The following is a 21,190-nucleotide window of genomic DNA, read 5'->3' on the forward strand; positions in this document are numbered from 1 at the left end:
GTAGTAATCAGATTAAAAGCTAAATCCAAAAATTGAACCAATTGTTGTGTAAGATTAAATTTTTTATTTAATTTTATGAAATAATGTTTTATTTTCGTTCATTGCTTATTTGAATATTATCAAACATGTTTAAAGATAGATTTCATACCACTAATGTGTTATAAATATTATAAATAAAGTGTTTTTGTGATATCTCGACATCGTATATCAAAAAATATTTAAATTAAATAGTGTGAAAATTAAATAAACATCTTTACAAACAGCAGCGGTGAGAGATCTTTTACGTATTTTTTTTATAATTAATATTAAATATTTATGTACAACACATTTATCTGTTGGTATACAAATACAATTCACGACAAAAACGACTGTTAATTAAAAAAAAATTGCTTCAAGATATTAAAAAACTCATTTTAAAAAGGAGATTTAAATCAATTATAACATATAATATTACAATATCTTAACAACTAGTAAAAAAAATTGTGTCCCAGACTTAACTGCGGCGACTCCAATACTCCGAATGCTTATTCTTTGACATCTTGTTTTTATCTTTCCAGCTCAAGGCAGAGGCTTTTATTTCTATTCAATTTCTTATTTCTTTCCTTTGAAATTAATAATACTTTTGGTGACGGTATCTTTACAAATAGCTATGCATATATTTATATCAAAATCTATTTATAAAAAAAGGACTTCCTTTTATTTTACAACAGACCCTAACTAATGACTCAATTTTTTTAAATTAAATATTGTTGGCCTATTCGCTAAGCGACATCGTGCTTAAAAAATTGTTAATATATGTACTTACAATCGCTTAATCTTGTAACCTTGTCCAGTACAGAATATGATAAAATGTACATCGGAAAGCGAGAAAAATAGTTTTCAAATTGAAAAGTATGCCATCGTCTTGAGAGCTCATTAAGAGGAATTAACGAATATAATTCAATGACTGATATCATTATCATTTTAATTATTGTGGGCTGTATAAAGTTCTGCGATTGAACCAAATGCGACTTATCATTGTAATGCTAATTGTATGCGGCTCCTTATCACTTTTTCTTGACGATAAGATTACACCAGTCATATGGCGAGACCGAACGCCATCTTAGCTCCATTTCGTGTTTAATTATTGAAATTAAAAAGTTTTTCTTTTGGTGGATCGAAAGTGATGGTGTTGGTGTGCGTATTCTACGATGAGAGATATACGTTCTCTGTCCATCATGCATAACGTAAGACCTGTCGAGTTTCCGACAAGGACTATGCAGGAGGAAAACCAGGCTCATAGGAACCGCTCATCTTCTTGGTCCTCTTGGAGACGGACCAATTTGCTCCGTAATAACGAACCCAGATATTCCCTGCAATATGAGGTAAATAGCATATTAAAGCCTTTTCTTAGGCCCACAGTGATATCTTTAATCTATCATGATATGTTGAACATATGAAAAACGTATCAACTAATAGTATCGTAATGCACCAAAAGAAAAATACTACATAATTAGAATAAACGTTTTGTGTATTTATGTAAATTTATTTTAATAATGTCATATCCAATTTATTATCAGGTTAGGTAAATACTGCGACTTTTAAATTTATATCTAATTGAAACCGTTATGTTTTGTTTTTACAAAACAGGAGTATGAGTGATGAGTTATAAAATTTCTAATGCCCATACCATTATTATTTATTACTTATCACAATACAATTTCTAATAATAATGAATGCCTATTTTTTATTAAATATTTTGTGAGGACCTGGCCAAAAAGACTAAGTCGATTATCAGGTTTATAAATAACGACGGATTTTTAACAATGTATTGTTTGCTTTAATTATTTTGCATCTAAATTACCAGCAAAACTGATCTGTTCGCATGAATACTTCTTTTATATGAAATAAAACAAAACAAACTCACCTAGATTCCATAAGAAGCAACAAAACAAAGGATTAGAAAATTAACCTGAATTATCAAATCCTTGTGGATTATAAATTTATTGCTAAATCAATTTTGAACCTAAAATCAAATGTTTTGATTCATATTATTATCACAGGCTATTATTTTGTTAGAACCATAAAGCATTTTGTATGATACAATACGTATAACGGGATGTTATGCGTGTACCAGTTTGACAAAGACTGTCAACCACTGTCAATTGGTTGTCATAGAAGGTGCAGACGATATTTTTCCCGTGATATTTTAGTTTTTTTGTTTGTATATTTCCTTAACCGTAGTAGTGTTTCGAAGCTGTAGTTTCTATTCCCATAGTTTGATGTTGGTTTGAAGATTTCTGATGATCCTATCGTGTGTTGGCTTCCCCGAGGAGGAGTTCAAGAAAATTGTGTAGCAAACGTGTCATAACTTTAAAGTTATTTCATCCGATGAGCTTAGTAAAGAGACTCCAATTGTTTTGCATTCCGTTTATAAATTAGTATATATTCACATGGGTGATGGCTTGGCAGACGGATACACGTGTAAGTTTGCAAGAAATTTACACAAATTAAATATTAACACATTTTTAAATTATGTTATTCTTACACTACGTCCTTGTCTTTTCTTTAATTTTAAATGGTCTCTATTCGAGCAGTAGCCGTGATTTCGAGCGTCTGCCGTTTATTTCAGTGTCAATAACATAATTTTTTTATATGTGCTACTAACTTATCTGTAGGTGTTACAGGCTTTAAGTATGCTAATGAGATTTAATGTTATTTGGTTTTTATCTATCTTTTCATCGGAATTTGCAAATCCAATAGGTATCAATGTCTTTAGCGGTCACATATTTTTATATAACATAAATAATAAATTTAACAGTCATTTTTCATGTCAATACTGTGATGTCATAAACAGGTTCAGAATTAATTTTGAGAAGAAGCAATGACAGTGATGATAGTCATTTTATCAAAGTACAGTTATTATTTTTTTGTGATTTTTACATAATATTGCCCCTTTTGTTAATCTTTTTGTGTTACTTGTTATCTAGTGATTAAATTTTTGATTTGAAAATAAAAATTTGAGATCTATAATGGATAAATAGTTTTGTCAAGATATATGAATAAACTGATAAAATATGTAAATATTTTTTTTGTTGAATCTAATAAAAGTATGTTACGCAAATTCCTAATTTTATTCCGTTACACACAGTCAGTGTAATAACCTTCACTGTCAAATCGATGTTATTATATTAACATAATTTTTAAATAATTTTGTGTTAAAAACTTATGCAAAGATTTTCTATACATAAATAAATAAGATCAATATATTCGAATATCTGCTAGTGTTACAATACAAGGATAAAAAAATACAGTTTTCAAATAAGTCATGGCATGTATTTATAAATTTAAATTGATAATAATAAGTAAAAAATGTAACCATGGAATTATTTTTCCATATTTAATTAGGAATCACTCCAACTTTTATTATGTTATTGTTTTATATTCAAACAAAGGAAAAGGTATAAATATATATATGTACATACTCACATGTCTATATATAATATAATGAAAATTACCAATGATTATCTAATTTTTTTGTCTGAATATTAAATCTTGCAATAAATCATTGTCTTGTTACTTACAATTTATCTATTTTTGGAAAAACATAAAACAATGACATTTGTTGCCAATATATGTAAGGAATTGTATGGTGTTACCACTTAAAAAAACATGATATATCACATATTTTAATAATTCATTAAGAGCAACTTATATTTGATCTACAACAGGAAACATAAAGAAAATTATTTCTCATATTATAAAGAAAAGTATTTGGTTTCAATCTTATTGCTTGTAGTTTCTTCTGTATACGAATCTGTATTCACAAGTGAATTGAAACATGCTGTATATATAGCAAGGACCACCTGTATATATTTAAACTTCACTATTATATGTTACACTACAGATTTCACTTTCTCTATCAGTAATATTTAAGTACAGCTGTATCTATACATATACTATTATATCATTTGAACTAAAATACACTATAAGAGCAGTTATTGAGTCAACCCTCCGACTATTAATTGTTATTTCAATGAATGACAGAAAATACTTTTTTTTTATATATGACTCATTTATGAAATTATTCTTTATAAATCTGATATTAATAATTAATTGTCTGGAGTAAATTTCAGTACACTTCCTATGTGATTCATTGGCTATATTTGGTTACTCGAGTGATGTCATCGGACAAATTATTTGAGGTCACCATAGATTATGTTTGAAAAATCAATTTCATGATTTGTAGGTGCAATTGATAGCTGATAGGACACTTGGATATTATGCTATTGTTAAAACATTTGTCCATTATAGTAAAGTTTTTTTTTTTACGGACAGGTTATATTTTCATATGTACAATTAATATTTGAATGCATTCTGTATTATAACAAATAGTACTTTTATACTGGAGTTTATACGTTTTGTTAATTAAATGCACTAGTTTGAGTCCGAGACTTTGTCTGTGTAGAGCTCGGAATTAAGTTGAGAGAGATATATATGTATAGATAAGTCAATAGATATGTGACGGTCTGGCAGCGCCATCTATAGTCCGTGACACGCGACTTCATACAAAATGCTAGTTCATGCCGCGTTCCTTATCGAGTTGTGTTATTTGACGTCTACACTACATTACTTTACAAATTTCATCAAAATCTGTTGAGTAGTTTCTGAGTGAAAAAGCGACAAACATGGAAATAGAATTAATGCATCGTTTTTAAATACTGCGCATTTATACTAATAGTAAGGTGTAATGTGTTGGTTACTTGAAATTTTGTTTAGGCTGTTATTACCTATGACATTAATATCAATAGGATTATTACATTTGTGCATAGTAATAATAACAAGTGCGAGTCGGATTCGCTCATGAAGGGTTCCGTAGCAGCAAGTAGATGACATGATATAAAAGATGTTGTAGTGCGTTGTAACTTTGATCGATGTTTTATAAAAAAAAAAAACAACTTGGTTTTACATAGTGTTTGTATGAACGACAAAGTTGTATATTCGTTTTTTTTAAATGTATTATTTACTACATTACAGAATACATCAACCTACAAAGCTTCTACTATGTAGGCACAACAGTTTCGGACATAAATGCCTGTGACATTGTCATATTAAAGTAGGTTATTGAATGTGAAACGTCAAACGCTCCGTAGCGTGTGACCGTTCGGACTTAGAATAATCGTACAGCACTCAATGAGACGTGTTTGTGAATCATAGTCTCTTTATTGTCTTTGCTTAAATAATAAATTATAATATGTTATCGAAATGATTTGTTTCACATTATTTATTTTGATGATGTCTATTAATTCTATTGCTTTGATGATTTCATAAAATTTATAACTAGGTAATTAATAATTTCATTCTAGGATCAATATATTAAAATAATAAAGATAAAGAACGTTGTGTACTATATTTACGAACACTGTTCCATTTGAGGGTTTCGTTTGTTTTTTAATAATTTATAATTTAATTTAGAATTCTGAATGTAAATTTTAAGTTTATAATATTTTTTTAATATTTCTATTTTCAGACTGATGAGAATAGCTTCATGCTGAGGTTGAAGATAGTAGGAGCTTATTCACTAGCGAAGAAGGACATATTTGGTGCTAGGTGAGGAATGTTCATGAGTGTCATCTGCCACCAGCCTCGGGCTTATAGTGTTCAATGTTTTATGTGTGTTCTCATTCCAGCGACCCCTACGTCCGGGTGGAACTTCAGAAGGTTGACAGCGACTTCACGTTCGAGACATTTCTGACGAAAACTAAGAAAAGGGTGAGGAATTTGATTTTTGCATCAAACTTCGATACAACCTTCTATAGCTGCTGCGCCGAAATGTTTGTGAGAGTTGCTAGATTTAGATTCGAGCCAGCCACTTCGCCCAAAAGGTAGTCGGCTAATACTAAGCGGCGTGAGTGCGCCTTCCTCCGGATAAACTGGCGACCTGATCACAGGATCTGGGTGGATTTATAAGGCTTAAGATCGAGCGGTTTGAGGTAGCTTCAGGACGCCAATGTCCAGCAGTGGATAGTCAGCTAGGTTGATATGCTGATGAATTGTTGTGACCATTGATTAATTATGTTCGTTCGAGATCATTAACAGAAGACTATAACCTAAATTAATGTATAAAACATTCCAGACATTAAACCCGGTATGGAACCAGGAGTTCGTATTCCGGGTGAAGCCTCAAGAGCAGAAGCTGCTGATCCAGGTGTTCGACGAGAACCGCCTCACCCGGGACGACTTCCTAGGGATGGTGGAGCTGGCGCTGGCCGGCGTGCCCTCGGAGAGCGCCACCAGCCCGCGACCGGCCAGCGTCAAATACCCCCTGCGTCCGCGCAGGTCCGTGTAAGTAGAGCTTTACGGCGGGTCACCTTAAGATGGTCTGACCATCTGATGAAATGTGACATCTACAGCCTTTGGATATATAGATTTAACTCTAATAAACGAATCATGTTTGCTATAACAAAATATATAATGTGTGTCAGTACACTGATCAATACCATATATATTTATGTGTAACTTACGGATGACGTTGTTAGCAAGCATTACCTGATTGCTCCGAAATTATCTCAATCACGTCCGATCCTTTAAGTTACCTTCAGCGCCATTTAAATGATGCTTTAATTTTTTGTCAAAAGAAAAATATTATTCGTAAAAACCATGTTTGATAATTTTGTTTATTAGCGCATGATTTATAGCCGTTTTGTTGTTTTCGCTCGCTCGTACAAGCAGACAGTGATATTTTTATCGGCCGATATATTAATCAGATGATTAATGACTATAAAGATTATATCGTACCATGACATACGAGTAATTCAACATTTTACTATACGAACATAAAAAATGTTACGATGATCCGAGATCTGAAATAATTAAAACCAATAAACGAAAAATCTGGTATTAAGAAAGCTACGAACGCTTAACATGGAAGGAGAGAATGAACTGAGAACGACCTTGACCGCTTGAATTTCATTGAAAAATGTTAAAATCATCATGACGCTACAGTTAGTGTTTTAAGTTTAGTTATGTGTTGTTTATAATAAGTGTAAACCCCCAGCGCTCGGTCCCGTGTCCGCGGGTCCCTGGAGGTGTACTGTGCTCTGACTGGGCGAGTCGATGAGCGAGCGTCGGAAAACGAACCCGCGCCGCCAGCTATCAACACGGTGAGTACACACACACGAACCCATCAGTGCTTATTCTTAGTAGGTTACCATTTCTTTAACATACTGACCATGTTCATTCTAAGCATGTCATCACTTATCATCCAATACGCCGACCATGTTCATTCTAAGCATGTCATCACTTTTCCAATACGCCTACCATGTTCATTCTAAGCATGTCATCACTTATCCAATACGCCGACCATGTTCATTCTAAGCATGTCATCACTTATCCAATACGCCGACCATGTTCATTCTCAGCATGTCATCACTTATCCAATACGCCGACCATGTTCATTCTAAGCATGTCATCACTTATCCAATACGCCGACCATGTTCATTCTAAGCATGTCATCACTTATCCAATACGCCGACCATGTTCATTCTAAGCATGTCATCACTTATCCAATACGCCGACCATGTTCATTCTAAGCATGTCATCACTTTTTCAATACGCCGACCATGTTCATTCTAAGCATGTCATCACTTATCCAATACGCCGACCATGTTCATTCTAAGCATGTCATCACTTATCATCCAATACGCCGACCATGTTCATTCTAAGCATGTCATCACTTATCATCCAATACGCCGACCATGTTCATTCTAAGCATGTCATCACTTATCCAATACGCCGACCAAGTTCATTCTAAGCATGTCATCACTTATCATCCAATACGCCGACCATGTTCATTCTAAGCATGTCATCACTTATCATCCAATACGCCGACCATGTTCATTCTAAGCATGTCATCACTTATCATCCAATACGCCGACCATGTTCATTCTAAGCATGTCATCACTTATCATCCAATACGCCGACCATGCTCATTCTAAGCATGTCATCACTTATCATCCAATACGCCGACCATGTTCATTCTAAGCATGTCATCACTTATCATCCAATACGCCGACCATGTTCATTCTAAGCATGTCATCACTTATCATCCAATACGCCGACCATGTTCATTCTAAGCATGTCATCACTTATCATCCAATACGCCGACCATGTTCATTCTAAGCATGTCATCACTTTTCCAATACGCCTACCATGTTCATTCTAAGCATGTCATCACTTATCCAATACGCCGACCATGTTCATTCTAAGCATGTCATCACTTATCCAATACGCCGACCATGTTCATTCTAAGCATGTCATCACTTATCCAATACGCCGACCATGTTCATTCTCAGCATGTTATTACCTATTCAACGTGCTGATCATGTTCATACTTGTCATCTTTATATATTCAATATGTCCATTGAATACATCTTACTCGATGGTAAGTAATTATTTTTGTATTATACATAGTTTTACTTTAAATATATATAAATATATATTATTTTATAGACCGTTAGACTGTTTTTATCATATTTTTAAATCAGTTTACTTCAAACTGTTGTAACGTGATACGGGTTTTTAAATATTAATAGTGTGATTTGTGACTGATTATTGATATCACTGTGTACTCTCAGAGCGACTCAAACGCAGCAAGTTTGGATGAAGATTCAGTAAGATACTTGTATTTAGCGCTAAATCCTGTCACATGTATATACATATAATGTATGCCGTATGATATATACAAAGTATTTGTTTGTGCTGTCATCGCACTGTTCTCAAAGCGAGTCTGTCTGTGTATATTATTTGTTTCTCGATACCGGAACATATTTATAGCTGCTTAAGATATTGTGACACTACATTACTTAAAGGTGATTCGGCCGCCGAATAGTTTAAAAAAAAAACTTAATTCGTAATTTTATGTTATCAAAGCATCTAGAAATAATTGTAGATTGTGTAGTTACTGTTATATTTTATATGTTTTTGATAACTTGATCTAGTAAAAACTATTTGCTTTCATTTCGATGTTAGTGTTTACTCAGTGCTAAATCACGCGACACAGAAGTTGCCTCTACACTCGTGTCTTAGCTCTCATAAATATGTTATCATATATATCACTTCACATATTTGTGCCTATTTTGTTATATGTTATGACAGTGTTCTGTCCGTCACAGACTGCCGCGTCTAGTGTGGATGAGGTGGCTGTAAGAGACATACTTTATATATAGCTAGAAACATATGACACCTTTTATTACATATATCACCAGCTCTACACGAACCTTCGTCTTCGAATAGTTATTAGCTTTACTATTATATGCATGTAAATAAAAAAATTAAAATAATTGCAGCAAAAGCCACTCCATAATATCTGGAGCATTTGTCATTGAGTCCCATCAAAATCGTTTCTGCCGTTTCAAAGATTTTTAAGAACAAACAGACAGACAGACAGACGAAAATCATAAATAATGGTTTTTTGTCATATGTACTGTATATAAAAACCTAATTTAATATTACAAGCAGTCCTTCCAACTTATTTATTTGTATAATTATTTCTATGAATACAGGCACAGTTAATGCTTCTATAATCATTACCATTAGTAGCGTGTTCTGCATGAGTAGAGTAGAATAATGAACTGTATTCCTATAGCCATAAAGCTTAGTTTTGACGCTAGGTGACAGTACCGTCGCCAACCGGAGACGACTGGGAGTTGGTGGACGCACCAAACAATGTAGGTTTGATTTATTTTTTATTTGATTCAGGTACTTATAAGTATATCGATAGAAATCAGAATCTCTGAGTTATCTGAGCTCGGCCGCTCTCCTTCCCGGTTCAAGCTTCATGTGCCATTATTTGTGCAGCACTCAAGCTGTGCCGAACATTGCTAACTCTGTTGCCGGTCGACGATAAACTCACCAATAGAACTATTTCATTGATCTCTAATGTTGTTGATATTTTCGTTTCTCGCTACCGAACACTTCCTGTATTGGTCGGGTGGATTTATTCTTGAATGTGACCAGTGTGTATGTTGTTGAAGGTGTCAGGGGAGCCGCTGCCCGCGGGCTGGGAGGAGCGCCAGGACGCTAACGGCCGTACTTACTATGTGAACCACGTGGCCAGGTCCACGCAATGGGAGAGGCCTACGTTGATGTTAGTATGAAGAACAATTCATAGATCGGCGTTGGTGTTTCCCATAACTCATTCTGCAGCACCTCAAACTAATCTTCCTCTTCAGTGATAGCTTTCCTTAACTTTAGCCTTGAAGAATGTTCATCGCGTGAAGATGCTACCTCACTTCAAGCCCACTATTCATATTCTTGTGTTAATGCTTCTCATAGTCTCTACTGGTGTCACTTCTTTCTTCCTTACTTACATTTCACGAAAAACACACAGAATGTCCATAGGAGATGGGATCAGTTTTTTTATAGACATATCTGTGTACAGGCGTAATATGTCAACGGAGTCACAAGCTGAGCGTATGGAAACAGCAGCCACTGAGTTCCAAAGACGTTTCCATATCTCGGCTGATGAAGACCGGCCTCCAGCGAGACAGGCACAGGTGAGTCAGGGATGTTCCCGTCCCTCTCATTCCTAACGCGGGGGAGAAAGATGGAATGACGGCATCCCGGAGAATGTTTGTACTTAGCCTATAGCTATTAGGACAGCTTATTTGAAAAAGCTTTTCCTCGTTGTTCGACTTGATATTTTATGATTAGTTATTGGATGCATGAAAAGCGATTCAAATTTTGCCTTAATTTTATATAGGTAGGGTTTTTGCATGACCTTATATGACATTTGTATGCATATGTATATGCATGCAATGTTTAGCCGATATAGACATTACTGTATTCAATATAAAGTTCATTTTTCAATATGCTTCAAATCATTTGCAGCGACATCTGGTGTTTTGTTTTATTTATGCCTTAAAATTATTAAATTTCTTTTTAGTTTTAAAAATACAAACAGCAACATTATTACGAACATTCGCAGCTTTTACTCAGTTAAAAATTACTTTTCTTGATCCAGTAATATTGTTAGCGTAGAATATTGAAAATGGACTATTACAGAATTACTCACATTTACTCAACATACTCACTTGGCGTACGATATTTGAAACCAACGGTTCGTTCGCCCGGCAACCCTCGGGTATAGAACGAATATTGCATCAGACTTCGAGTTGTTTCGTTAAGTTGCTAATTCGAATTGAAAAAACGCCAATTGAGATGCAGCCGGGGGGGGGGGGGGGGGGGGGACTAATGTCGCTTTGTATTTTTGTCATTTAAAATATTTTAACGGAAATGGTCAGTTGTTTTTGGCGAAACGTCTTAAATAATTTAATCATTCAGAGGTTTAACCGATCATCTTACTAAGTTATTTCAGCATGGTCCTTGGACGCGGGAAGACTAACACTATTTTTTATTTGTTCTCAATATCATGTTGTGAATTAAACCTTGTTGCGGAGGTAATACGACTGATTATGTTTCGTCGATGATATTGAGGATCAAATTAAAAATGTTTTCGCACTTCATCAGTATTTAGTACACGTTTTGGTACATTAACCGAATTTTAGAGGATTTTTTTTTCTTTGAATCCGATAACTTCACACTAACAAGTAGAAAATGCGATTGTATTGCGAGAATTGGTGATGTTTATTATAAGTAGACTATTTAAGTTGTTAATTTAATTCAAAAAAATACAATTAGAAGTCTGGGAAAATATTGTTGGAGATTTTTTGTAATACAACCGCTTCTAAGACATATCGGGTTTACACAGGGATCACGGCGTTGTCCTCACCTGTCATAGACGATTCGGCACGAGTAGCCAATAATTTGATACAGTAGAAATTTATCATCTCCAGATAAGTCTTTATAGCTGTAGAATTGTTTATCCAAAAGATCCCAATGTACATATGTCTTGAAATAAATAAAATATTGAAAATATAGTCAGATAGAAATGAAAATCTCTAAACAGGAGGAATCGAATGATAGACAGCCGGACAATCCTACCGAGCACACGGCCCACGCTTCACCGATACTATCATCTGAGATCAGTCAGGAATCGACACAGGACGCGACACAGCACGCGACACAGGACGCGACGCAGGACGCGACACAGGAAGCGACACAGGAAGCAACACAGGACGCGACACAGGAAGTGACACAGGACGCTTCGCAATCAGAAGACGGTGCACAAGCGTCCACATCAGAAACAACTCAAGAACCTGTACAGGATAATATAACGAAAAACTGTGATACTAATTTAAGAGACAACAAAGAAAACGACGACGTCTGTCAAAATGACGCGACAGGCGGAGGTGATGAAGTGGACAATGCTCAAGAAGATAATAATAATGCTAGTCAAGAAATTATAGAGATACAAGTGGCTGGGGACGTGGATGTAGACGGGGAAGGGGGGATCAACGATACGGAATCAAATGGCGTTGTAGACGATGACGCGAGAACAGAGATCGAGGAAATCACTTTTGGGAGAGAGAGAACGCTCACAGACGAGACTGGGGGCTCCACGGAATCTTTGACTTTTGATGAGAACCATTTCAGCACGCCCACGGGAGGCATCACGCCGGAGAGACGGATGTCCCCGTCACGACGGCGGACGACGAACTCGCTGACGGAGTCGGAGGTAAGGGCGGGTTTGCGGGAGTTGAGTTTGTGGGATCTGTGCTGTGTGTGCTGGATGCACAGCGTGTCACAGCCCATGACCGAGCCTGTGTTCGCTTGGACAGTTGTCTGATGTGTGGACGGATTGTGTCCATGACAGGGGCGGCGACTGCGGGTCATAGGTTACACACGCTTCGACTAACATGCTAATCAAAGCCACGATCATCACTGTTGTCCTTCGCGCTTTATGTTGATGCGTTCTTAACAAATGTGTGACTGATAGGAAGAGGTACTGCGAAGAAACATGCGAGCCGATTTATTATAAAATATATCTTTTTTTAACTCCAAAAAACTTTCTGGTTTGTACTCTTCGCACAAAGCTTCTCTATTCCTCACAGATCTGTTTGTAACGTACTCTATGCTCGGTCCTATTACAACTAAGGCCTGATTAGGTTATTTAGACTCTAGATTAAAGTTTTTTGGTGATAAGTTGATTTAAATATGTTTTGGCCCGTAGAGCCGATAGCTTCATCGAAATAATTCTTTTAATAAAGTAAATAAGAAAATTGTAAACTTTCAACCCTATTCAGTATTATACGTAGTGATGAATATTCTTAAGACATCATAAACCGGTTCGTTAAAACATCGAAGGTTTTCCATGAGATCACGATCTGTAAGTTTCATTCGGTTTATTTCTTTGCTTTTGCTTGAAACCTGTTTCGTTCGTAGTGTTTTTTGCTTGTGCATGTTGTAGTCAGAAATGTGGTGTATCTGCTTGTCAATTTGAATGTTCTGTCTTATCAGTGTCCGTAGTGTTAGTTCGTTAAGATTAAATTTCCCTTTGTGAACATTAAACTAATAGAATGCATAAAATTAACATTAGTTTACTAAAATCCGTAGCACGTAGGTAGCAAGATTCAAAGACTTTGCATTAATAGTACATTATCAACACGACCGACTGCTGTGATTTATATTAGACATGTTTTATATTGTGGTGTTTGTTAGGATGAAACCGACGGATCCTCGGAGAGCACTCGAAGCACCAGCTCCAGCAGCAGCCAGAGCCAGAACCTACCAAACAGCGACGGTATGCAATAAATACATACGAGTATATGACACGTTATTAGAGAAATCCTTATCGATTAAAAAAAATATTCACTTATTTAGAGATGCGTTTCTATCGGGTACTTATTTTATTCTAAGTGACGCTAATATTGAAATCAGAGTTTTAGAACAATAACAATCATATTTACATACAAAATATCCTCAGTCTATTGCCGTCGTGAGCATTTCTTCAAATATAATATAAAAATTGAATCGGTCATTTCAAAAACTTCAAGTCACAAAGCTATATTATTTCGGAAATCAATAAAAACTGTTTCATGCACAAACAAATGAGTTTTGAAGAACTTTTTTTATGTTTTATTTAGTGTTTGAGTGGTAAAAAATTAAAATAGCGTATTATCTTTGCAGTTTATTAAAGAAATAATGAAAAAAACCTGAAAAACAGTTCTTGACTTATATTGTTTTAGCGAGCAATAGGTTTAGTAATATAATTTAACCAAAAAATTGTGTTAATCATATTTTTTATTGCTTATAATAATTATGAAATTGATTTCACTTGCGTCTCAATGTGTTGTTAGTTTTTGTACATTGTTCTCTCAGTAAAAATCTCAACCACTCGTGAAGTTTGTATAATTCTGGAACAAAAAGTCCATATGTATTGAATGTTTTCTATGAATATAATGAACTGCAGGTCTGCCGTCCGGCTGGAGTATGCAGCGAGCTCCGAATGGAAGAATATTCTTCATAGATCACAACCAGAAAACTACAACATGGATCGATCCCAGAACAGGTACACTCCTCACTGAACTTAAGGTTGGACTGAAGCTGTTTTTGGGCCATCAACCCTAGGACACATCATATACACACATAATAAAGACTTATTATTTACAGCTTTTTTCTAAAAGTTCCAATAAGTTCATTTATTTAAAACTTTAGTTACTGAAGATCTTTGTTTGGACAAATAAAATATAAATTACAAAACATATAGATAAGGAAATCAGTCAAAAAAGATAAATCTAGATAAACTATAAGGGTTGATGAAAATACAGTTGTAAAATAAATAAGAAAAGGAATAATATCTTAAACTACTTTTTTGGTTGTGAAGATTTGAAGCTTTTATCTGGATAATCAGACGTCAATTCATATGCAAATTACAACCTACAAGAAGAACGTAACTGAAGTCACAATCTGTAATCAACTAAATACAGTCTTATCCAGCTCGTCAAACTCCCAAAACCTGTTAATCAGTTTGTCTTGAATCAAACATCTTAGTCCATAAAAAGGCCAAAGTATCTGGTTCTTTGACCAAGACAAACTGATCGGCCTTCTTCTTATCGACATTATTCTACAAAACCTCTTTGGTTCTTCCCTTTTTTCCCTAAATCCCACTACCCTGGGACGTACTATTACTTCTATCGCAAATTATTTTGGCCACGTTCGTCATACAGGTGTTATGATTTTTGTCGATCTAGATTGGATCTAGCAGATCAACATGTGTTTCAGGTTGCGCGTCCAGCCTGCCCTCAGCCGCGGCGAGCGCGGAGGTGGACACGGACGAGTTGGGCGCCCTGCCCGAGGGTTGGGAGGAGAGAGTCCACACTGATGGAAGGATCTTCTTCATAGACCACAGTGAGTCACACAACTTACAACCGATCCGGTTTGGATGTAACGAGTTAAATGTCAGTTTGGCTTCAATATTCAGTAAATTTTATTACTTAAGATAAAATATATAGTATATATTTTAATGTTCGCGACTTATTTTGAAAACTTTGTCAGAATATCAGATTCACATTACAGACTCTATCTATTGCAAAGCCATTTGGTTTTATGAGAACAAAAATATTTCCCATCAAACGCTCACCAACTAGCAATTTAAGATCATGGAAAATAAATTCAGACAGGAAAAAAATACATCGGTTACTATTGCAACCACATCTTTATCATACAAATTACAATAAAAATCAAGGTTACAAAAAAGAACTGCTGACGGAACGTTGGAATTAGGAATGCCTACTTCATCAGATCTAAGACATGATCACCAAGTAGTGGTTTTCGTAACGCGTTATGTATCGTTTCAGACACTCGCACGACCCAGTGGGAGGACCCTCGGCTGTCCAACCCTCAGATCGCGGGTCCGGCCGTGCCTTACTCCAGGGACTACAAACGGAAATACGAGTACCTCAAGAGTCAGCTGCGGAAACCTGTTCGTAACATACATATATATATCACATACAAACCAATCATTGTATCTTTCCACGTGTAACTGTTAGTTCTCCATAATCGCGTTCAGGCAGTCTTTTAAATGAGCCGTGATCACGGGCAGACGGTTGCTGAAAAGTAACCGAAACGTCGGGAGTGTGTAGTTTTTTACAAAAATAAATCACGCGTAGTTTATCCGAAAAATACTAGTTTCATTTAAATGAATAAAAGTCGCGAAAATCTTAGATCTCATTAAGGCGGTCTTTCCTCTTCATTTCTAACACACTAAGGACAGTAAGTATATATTGTGAGTGAGTCGTTACCCGTGTCCAGAGCAACGTGCCCAACAAGTTCGAGATCAAGGTCCGGCGGAACTCGATCCTGGAGGACTCGTACAGGATCATCAGCTCCGTCAGCCGCATCGACCTGCTCAAGACCAAGCTGTGGGTGGAGTTCGAGTCCGAGGTCGGCCTAGGTGAGACACATACCTCGCGTATTTTATTATATGACCAGTGTAACGAGGCCCCTCGTAATCCTAAACAGGAATTCTTAATGGAATGTTATCAATTATTTAGTTATACATGCACTAACTTGTATGTTCTTGTACGAAACAGACTACGGCGGTCTCGCGCGCGAGTGGTTCTTCCTGCTGTCCAAGGAGATGTTCAACCCCTACTACGGCCTGTTCGAGTACTCCGCCATGGACAACTACACGCTCCAGATAAACCCGAACAGCGGCGTCTGCAACGAGGAGCATCTCAGCTACTTCAAGTTCATAGGCCGAGTCGCCGGCATGGCCGTCTACCACGGGAAGCTGTTGGACGGTGAGCTCCCGCCCTTGGTGGCTTTGATAACAGTCAAATTATACATGAACCTGGAATAGACCAGAATGGCTTTGATTCAGCGACAAAATTACATGGAAATCCATGTTTACTGACACGTGGCCTGTGATAAAGGTGTGTTATACAAATTAGTAAACGATTCTTATCCGTTAAATTTGATAATAAAATACTGCCCTAATAAATGATATGTGTCTCACATGAAACAAAAAATAATGAATACTATAAATAAATTAATACAGAACAACCAGGACGTGATTCAGCTAACTTCATGACGCTCACACTGTTTACTTCGCTGCAACGCAAAAATACCATGCGCCTGTGCTTGGAATATGCCGACTCAATCTCTTTCTCTCTCCTACTTTCTCCATTTGTGTATCTTTCTATCTCACTCCCTCAGCGTAAAACGTTTAACGCAACTCTATTGGAAGTCGCATAAGAAGTTTCACTTCAAAAACAGTGACAGATTTAAACATATCATCAATCCGTTGTGTGTGTTGTATATAACGAAATGTGTCCGTCTCCCAGCTTTCTTCATCCGTCCGTTCTACAAGATGATGGTGGGGAAGACGATCGAGCTGCAGGACATGGAGTCCGTGGACCTGGAGTACTACAACTCGCTCGTGTGGATCAAGGTCACTGACACTAACATTAGACACTAACTCTAACACTAACACTAGACACTAGATACTAGACACTAGGCACTAAGCACCACACGCTAGACACTAAGCACTACACACTACACACTACACACTAAGCACTAAACACCAGACGCTAGATACATACTAGACACTCTAATAAACGATAGACTGACACCTGTAGTACTGAAGTTTAAAAAAACCTAACTGAAAGGATTCATTTTGTTATTTTGATTTGAGAGACTAGCGAGCTAACAGCCGTCCACCAATCAATCGGCAATCAGAGAAACTCATTCATTCGGTCAATGCGCCGTTCAGTCCATCAATCAAGGGTTTGTTTATACAATGTGTAATTCAATTCACTTGAAGGATATGTTCCAGAAGCATTCCCGTTACCACAGAGAGGTACATTAATTTATTACACAACACAATAATTGTTTGTAAAGGGAAGTCATACATATATACATACGGCCACATACGATCACGAGCTGTTTTTTCCCAATTTTAATATTTGTATATTATATCATTGAAATAAAACCGGCCGTGTTTATAACTTCAGGAGAACGATCCGTCCGAACTGTATCTGACGTTCGCCGTGGACGAGGAGCAGTTCGGGAACACCATCCAGAGGGAGCTGAAGCCGGGCGGCGCCAACATAGCGGTGGACGAGGACAACAAGGACGAGTACATCAAGTAAGGACACGCTGACAAAAACTTGCACAGGGGACTGTCCTCACAGGAAATGTATTTAGCGCCTAAAGTACGGAGGAAGTAACTATAAGGACGAAGCACAGTCGCTATCGGTCCCCGGGGACTTCATGTGACAACAGCATTGTACCAAGCGTTCGGCTCCGAGTCGCGCAGCAGGAGTGCCCGCGCTGCCCTCAGCTGGTGTACGAGTGTATTGTGTTGCAGGCTGGTGATCCAGTGGCGGTTCGTGAGTCGCGTGCAGGAGCAGATGTTCGCGTTCCTGGAGGGGCTGGGGGCGCTGGTGCCGTTGCCGCTGCTGAAGATCTTCGACGAGCACGAGCTGGAGCTGCTGCTGTGCGGCATCCAGCACATCGACGTCCGCGACTGGCGCGCCAACACGCTCTACAAGGGCGACTATCACGCCAACCACCTCGTGGTGCAGTGGTTCTGGAGGGTGAGTGGCATGCACGTGCGGAGATGTGTGGCCGCTCCTATATTACAAACATGTGTATATACTCCTTTGAACGCTAACGCTTAAAAGTGATACGCCTTCTAGATGTAGCGTGTGACTTGTCGCCACTTTTATATTGTATGTATGTAGTGAGGAAGGCGTGGTGTTCTGCAATAAATATTAAGGTTTGAAAAAGTTAAACATCGAGGAGTGAGGTCCCGTGATGATAAACTGGCTGGTGTCGCGTGTAACTAGCGTAGTGACTGAATCTGCAGGTGGTGTTGTCTTTCTCCAACGAGATGAGATCCCGTCTGCTGCAGTTCGTGACGGGCACCTCGCGCGTGCCCATGAACGGGTTCAAGGAACTGTACGGCTCCAACGGCCCGCAGCTGTTCACCATCGAAAAGTGGGGCGGACCCGACAACTACCCTCGGGCGCACACCTGGTGAGAGCCTCCACCACCACCAGTCACAACCGACCTCCATCACCCACACCCACACTTTTTGTTCTAATATTTCTCTCCATACTTTATTCGACTCCCAACTCCTTGCTACAAGTAAAGTGAGTCAGACCCCATGTTACTCCATCTTCAGCTTTTTGAATTAGAGGATCAGTTTTTTTTGTTAGAATATTATTTTTCTCTTTCACCACTCTCGGTAGAACCATCAAACGATGACGTCATTAGATATAATGACGTCACAGCAAGATCTGCAGTAATCGGTCTCATATGTATTATAAGTTATATTAACATTCCTTTTTACACACATTAAACATTCCTTTTTACACGTAGCTTCAACCGCATCGACCTGCCCCCGTACGAGAGCTACATGCAGTTGAGGGAGAAGCTGGTGAAGGCTATTGAGGGCTCCCAGGGCTTCGCTGGGGTCGACTGAGGGCACTGCGGCCTGCTGTAAGGGGCTCCTCGGACCCCCGGGACCCGCCGGACCCCGCGCCGGGCCCGCCATGGATACTTACATTCCTTCGTGAAAATACTACTGACTTTACATGAACCGGTCGATACAAACAGCCGTCACGGGACTGTCAATCATCTATACTACAGGAATATAACGTGTTTCAACACGCGGGGTGTTAGGAAATTAAATGGTTCCCGTTCGAAACTACACCATTAGCTCCTGGCTCGCGGGTGTTCCTCACCGTGTACTCACGCCCCACATCACGAACTCTGCGAGCAGTGCCATCTCTCCATACACTTGTGAACTAAATCGGCAAATAACTCCAACAGATTATATATTTTAAATTATGAATGTATATATATGTGTGTATATAACACCTGCTTATGCTGCGAGGCCGCGCGTCCGCCATGACCGCGCCGAGTGTCGCCTCGAGGCCTGCCTTAAGCATTTTGTGATTTTTCGATTCAATTATATATTTAAGGTGACGGCGGAGGCCCCGCCCCCGACCCCGACCCCGACTAGTACATACGATAGTATTTCGATCGGCTTGAAGCGGGCGGAGTCGGCGGGCTGTATATAGTTTGTAAGGAGGTGTAGGTCGTCGCTGATGTACAGTTTCGTCCATTAAATGGCTCCAGCGACGTCCCGCGCCGTATTTATTTTCATAGTATTCAGTTTTTCTTTGTATCGAGGTTACTTAACTATTCCTCGCTAGTGATGTATATCGGACAGCGGATGTTTCGTCACGTGTATCGGCCTCGTGCGTTACATGTACAGGCGGCGGCGGTGTATCTGGCAACAATGGAACATGAGTTCTCTTCATCTCTCTGAGACTCGTCCCACCCACCCGTTCTGTTTTTCAGTCCACGTTCGTTTGTAATATTAATTAATTTTACTATGTTCTTAGTATTATTTGTAGTTTTTATAATGATATGAATCCTGAGCCGCGTCCGATGTTTTTGGTGACTGTAATGTTTGAGCTATATCGTTTGTTACGAACGTGAGGTCGGAGAGACGTACATACACATATTATGAAATATTGCAAATAAATACAAATGCATCGTTGAAAAGTGTTTTTTTTATTCCTCACAACATTCAGACTACATGAAACTACTACTACAAGAACTACAGAGAACTACAGGAAACTACCACTACAAGAAAAATATAAATGGGAAAAAATGTTTCGTCTTCAAATAAAAATCTTATGACTACCTGCTACCACTATTGTCGGTTCCTCTGCAGCAACCGCGCTCGCGGGCACACGAGATGAAACTGTCTGTCAGTTAGTCTTGGTATTTGTCTTTTCACCGGCAACGATTTTTAAATTTTTTGCATTCTGGTCTCGATATACGCAGAACTCGCTAACTCTTTCTAGAGGTCCGGTAGTGTGGTCAAGAACATCGTATATTATATTCTTGACGAGGGAAAGCCGGGTGTTAGATATTAGCTACATTGCTAGTCATCTTCGCAATTGAAATTAGAATGTTTTTTAATTGTAGAAGCCTCGCGGGTTAATTTCGCTACACGTCTGTCGTCATGAGCGCGTCCTTAGGTATAAACAGTAGTTACGTCTCCGAGTATCGTCAGGATTTGAAAGGGAAACTTCTTATGGGTCTTCCGACAAGGTTGCGTTAAACTTTTTATGCTCCTGGAGGGGGAGGGGGGGAGATAAAAAGAGACAGAGCGAGAGGGAATGCGTGAAGCTCGAACGCATGCTGGCAACAATTGTGACTTTCTAAGTAATTTTAGTAAAGTTTGTCTTATAGAAACACAAAAAATTCCCTATAAATTAATGTCTAC

The 21,190-nt window shown here is 37.9% G+C and overlaps 1 protein-coding gene across 8 annotated transcripts; it reads left to right on the forward strand.

Moving 5' to 3' along the window:
• Window positions 1-1,068: 1,068 nt before the first annotated feature.
• LOC116771802 (E3 ubiquitin-protein ligase NEDD4) lies at window positions 1,069-20,460 on the forward strand. Of its 8 annotated transcripts, none has more exons than XM_061528029.1 (21): window positions 1,069-1,364; window positions 5,510-5,589; window positions 5,670-5,751; window positions 6,116-6,324; window positions 7,037-7,142; window positions 8,616-8,651; window positions 9,651-9,707; window positions 10,014-10,126; window positions 10,421-10,535; window positions 11,948-12,616; window positions 13,600-13,681; window positions 14,351-14,449; window positions 15,163-15,288; window positions 15,738-15,862; window positions 16,192-16,333; window positions 16,473-16,682; window positions 17,226-17,332; window positions 17,895-18,028; window positions 18,251-18,479; window positions 18,752-18,921; window positions 19,267-20,460. In XM_061528029.1, exons 1-21 carry the CDS (start codon window positions 1,191-1,193, stop codon window positions 19,367-19,369), a joined length of 3,168 nt encoding a protein of 1,055 aa, XP_061384013.1. In that variant the 5' UTR covers window positions 1,069-1,190; the 3' UTR covers window positions 19,370-20,460. The 8 variants fall into 8 exon arrangements, with proteins under 8 accessions (XP_061384013.1, XP_061384014.1, XP_032519668.2 ...); XM_061528030.1 differs by having other exon boundaries at window positions 6,116-6,318; XM_061528033.1 differs by lacking the exon at window positions 1,069-1,364 and adding an exon at window positions 2,122-2,463.
• Window positions 20,461-21,190: the final 730 nt, after the last annotated feature.

Source organism: Danaus plexippus (genome assembly GCF_018135715.1).
Source record: "Danaus plexippus chromosome 16 unlocalized genomic scaffold, MEX_DaPlex mxdp_23, whole genome shotgun sequence".
Lineage (NCBI taxonomy): Eukaryota > Metazoa > Arthropoda > Insecta > Lepidoptera > Nymphalidae > Danaus > Danaus plexippus.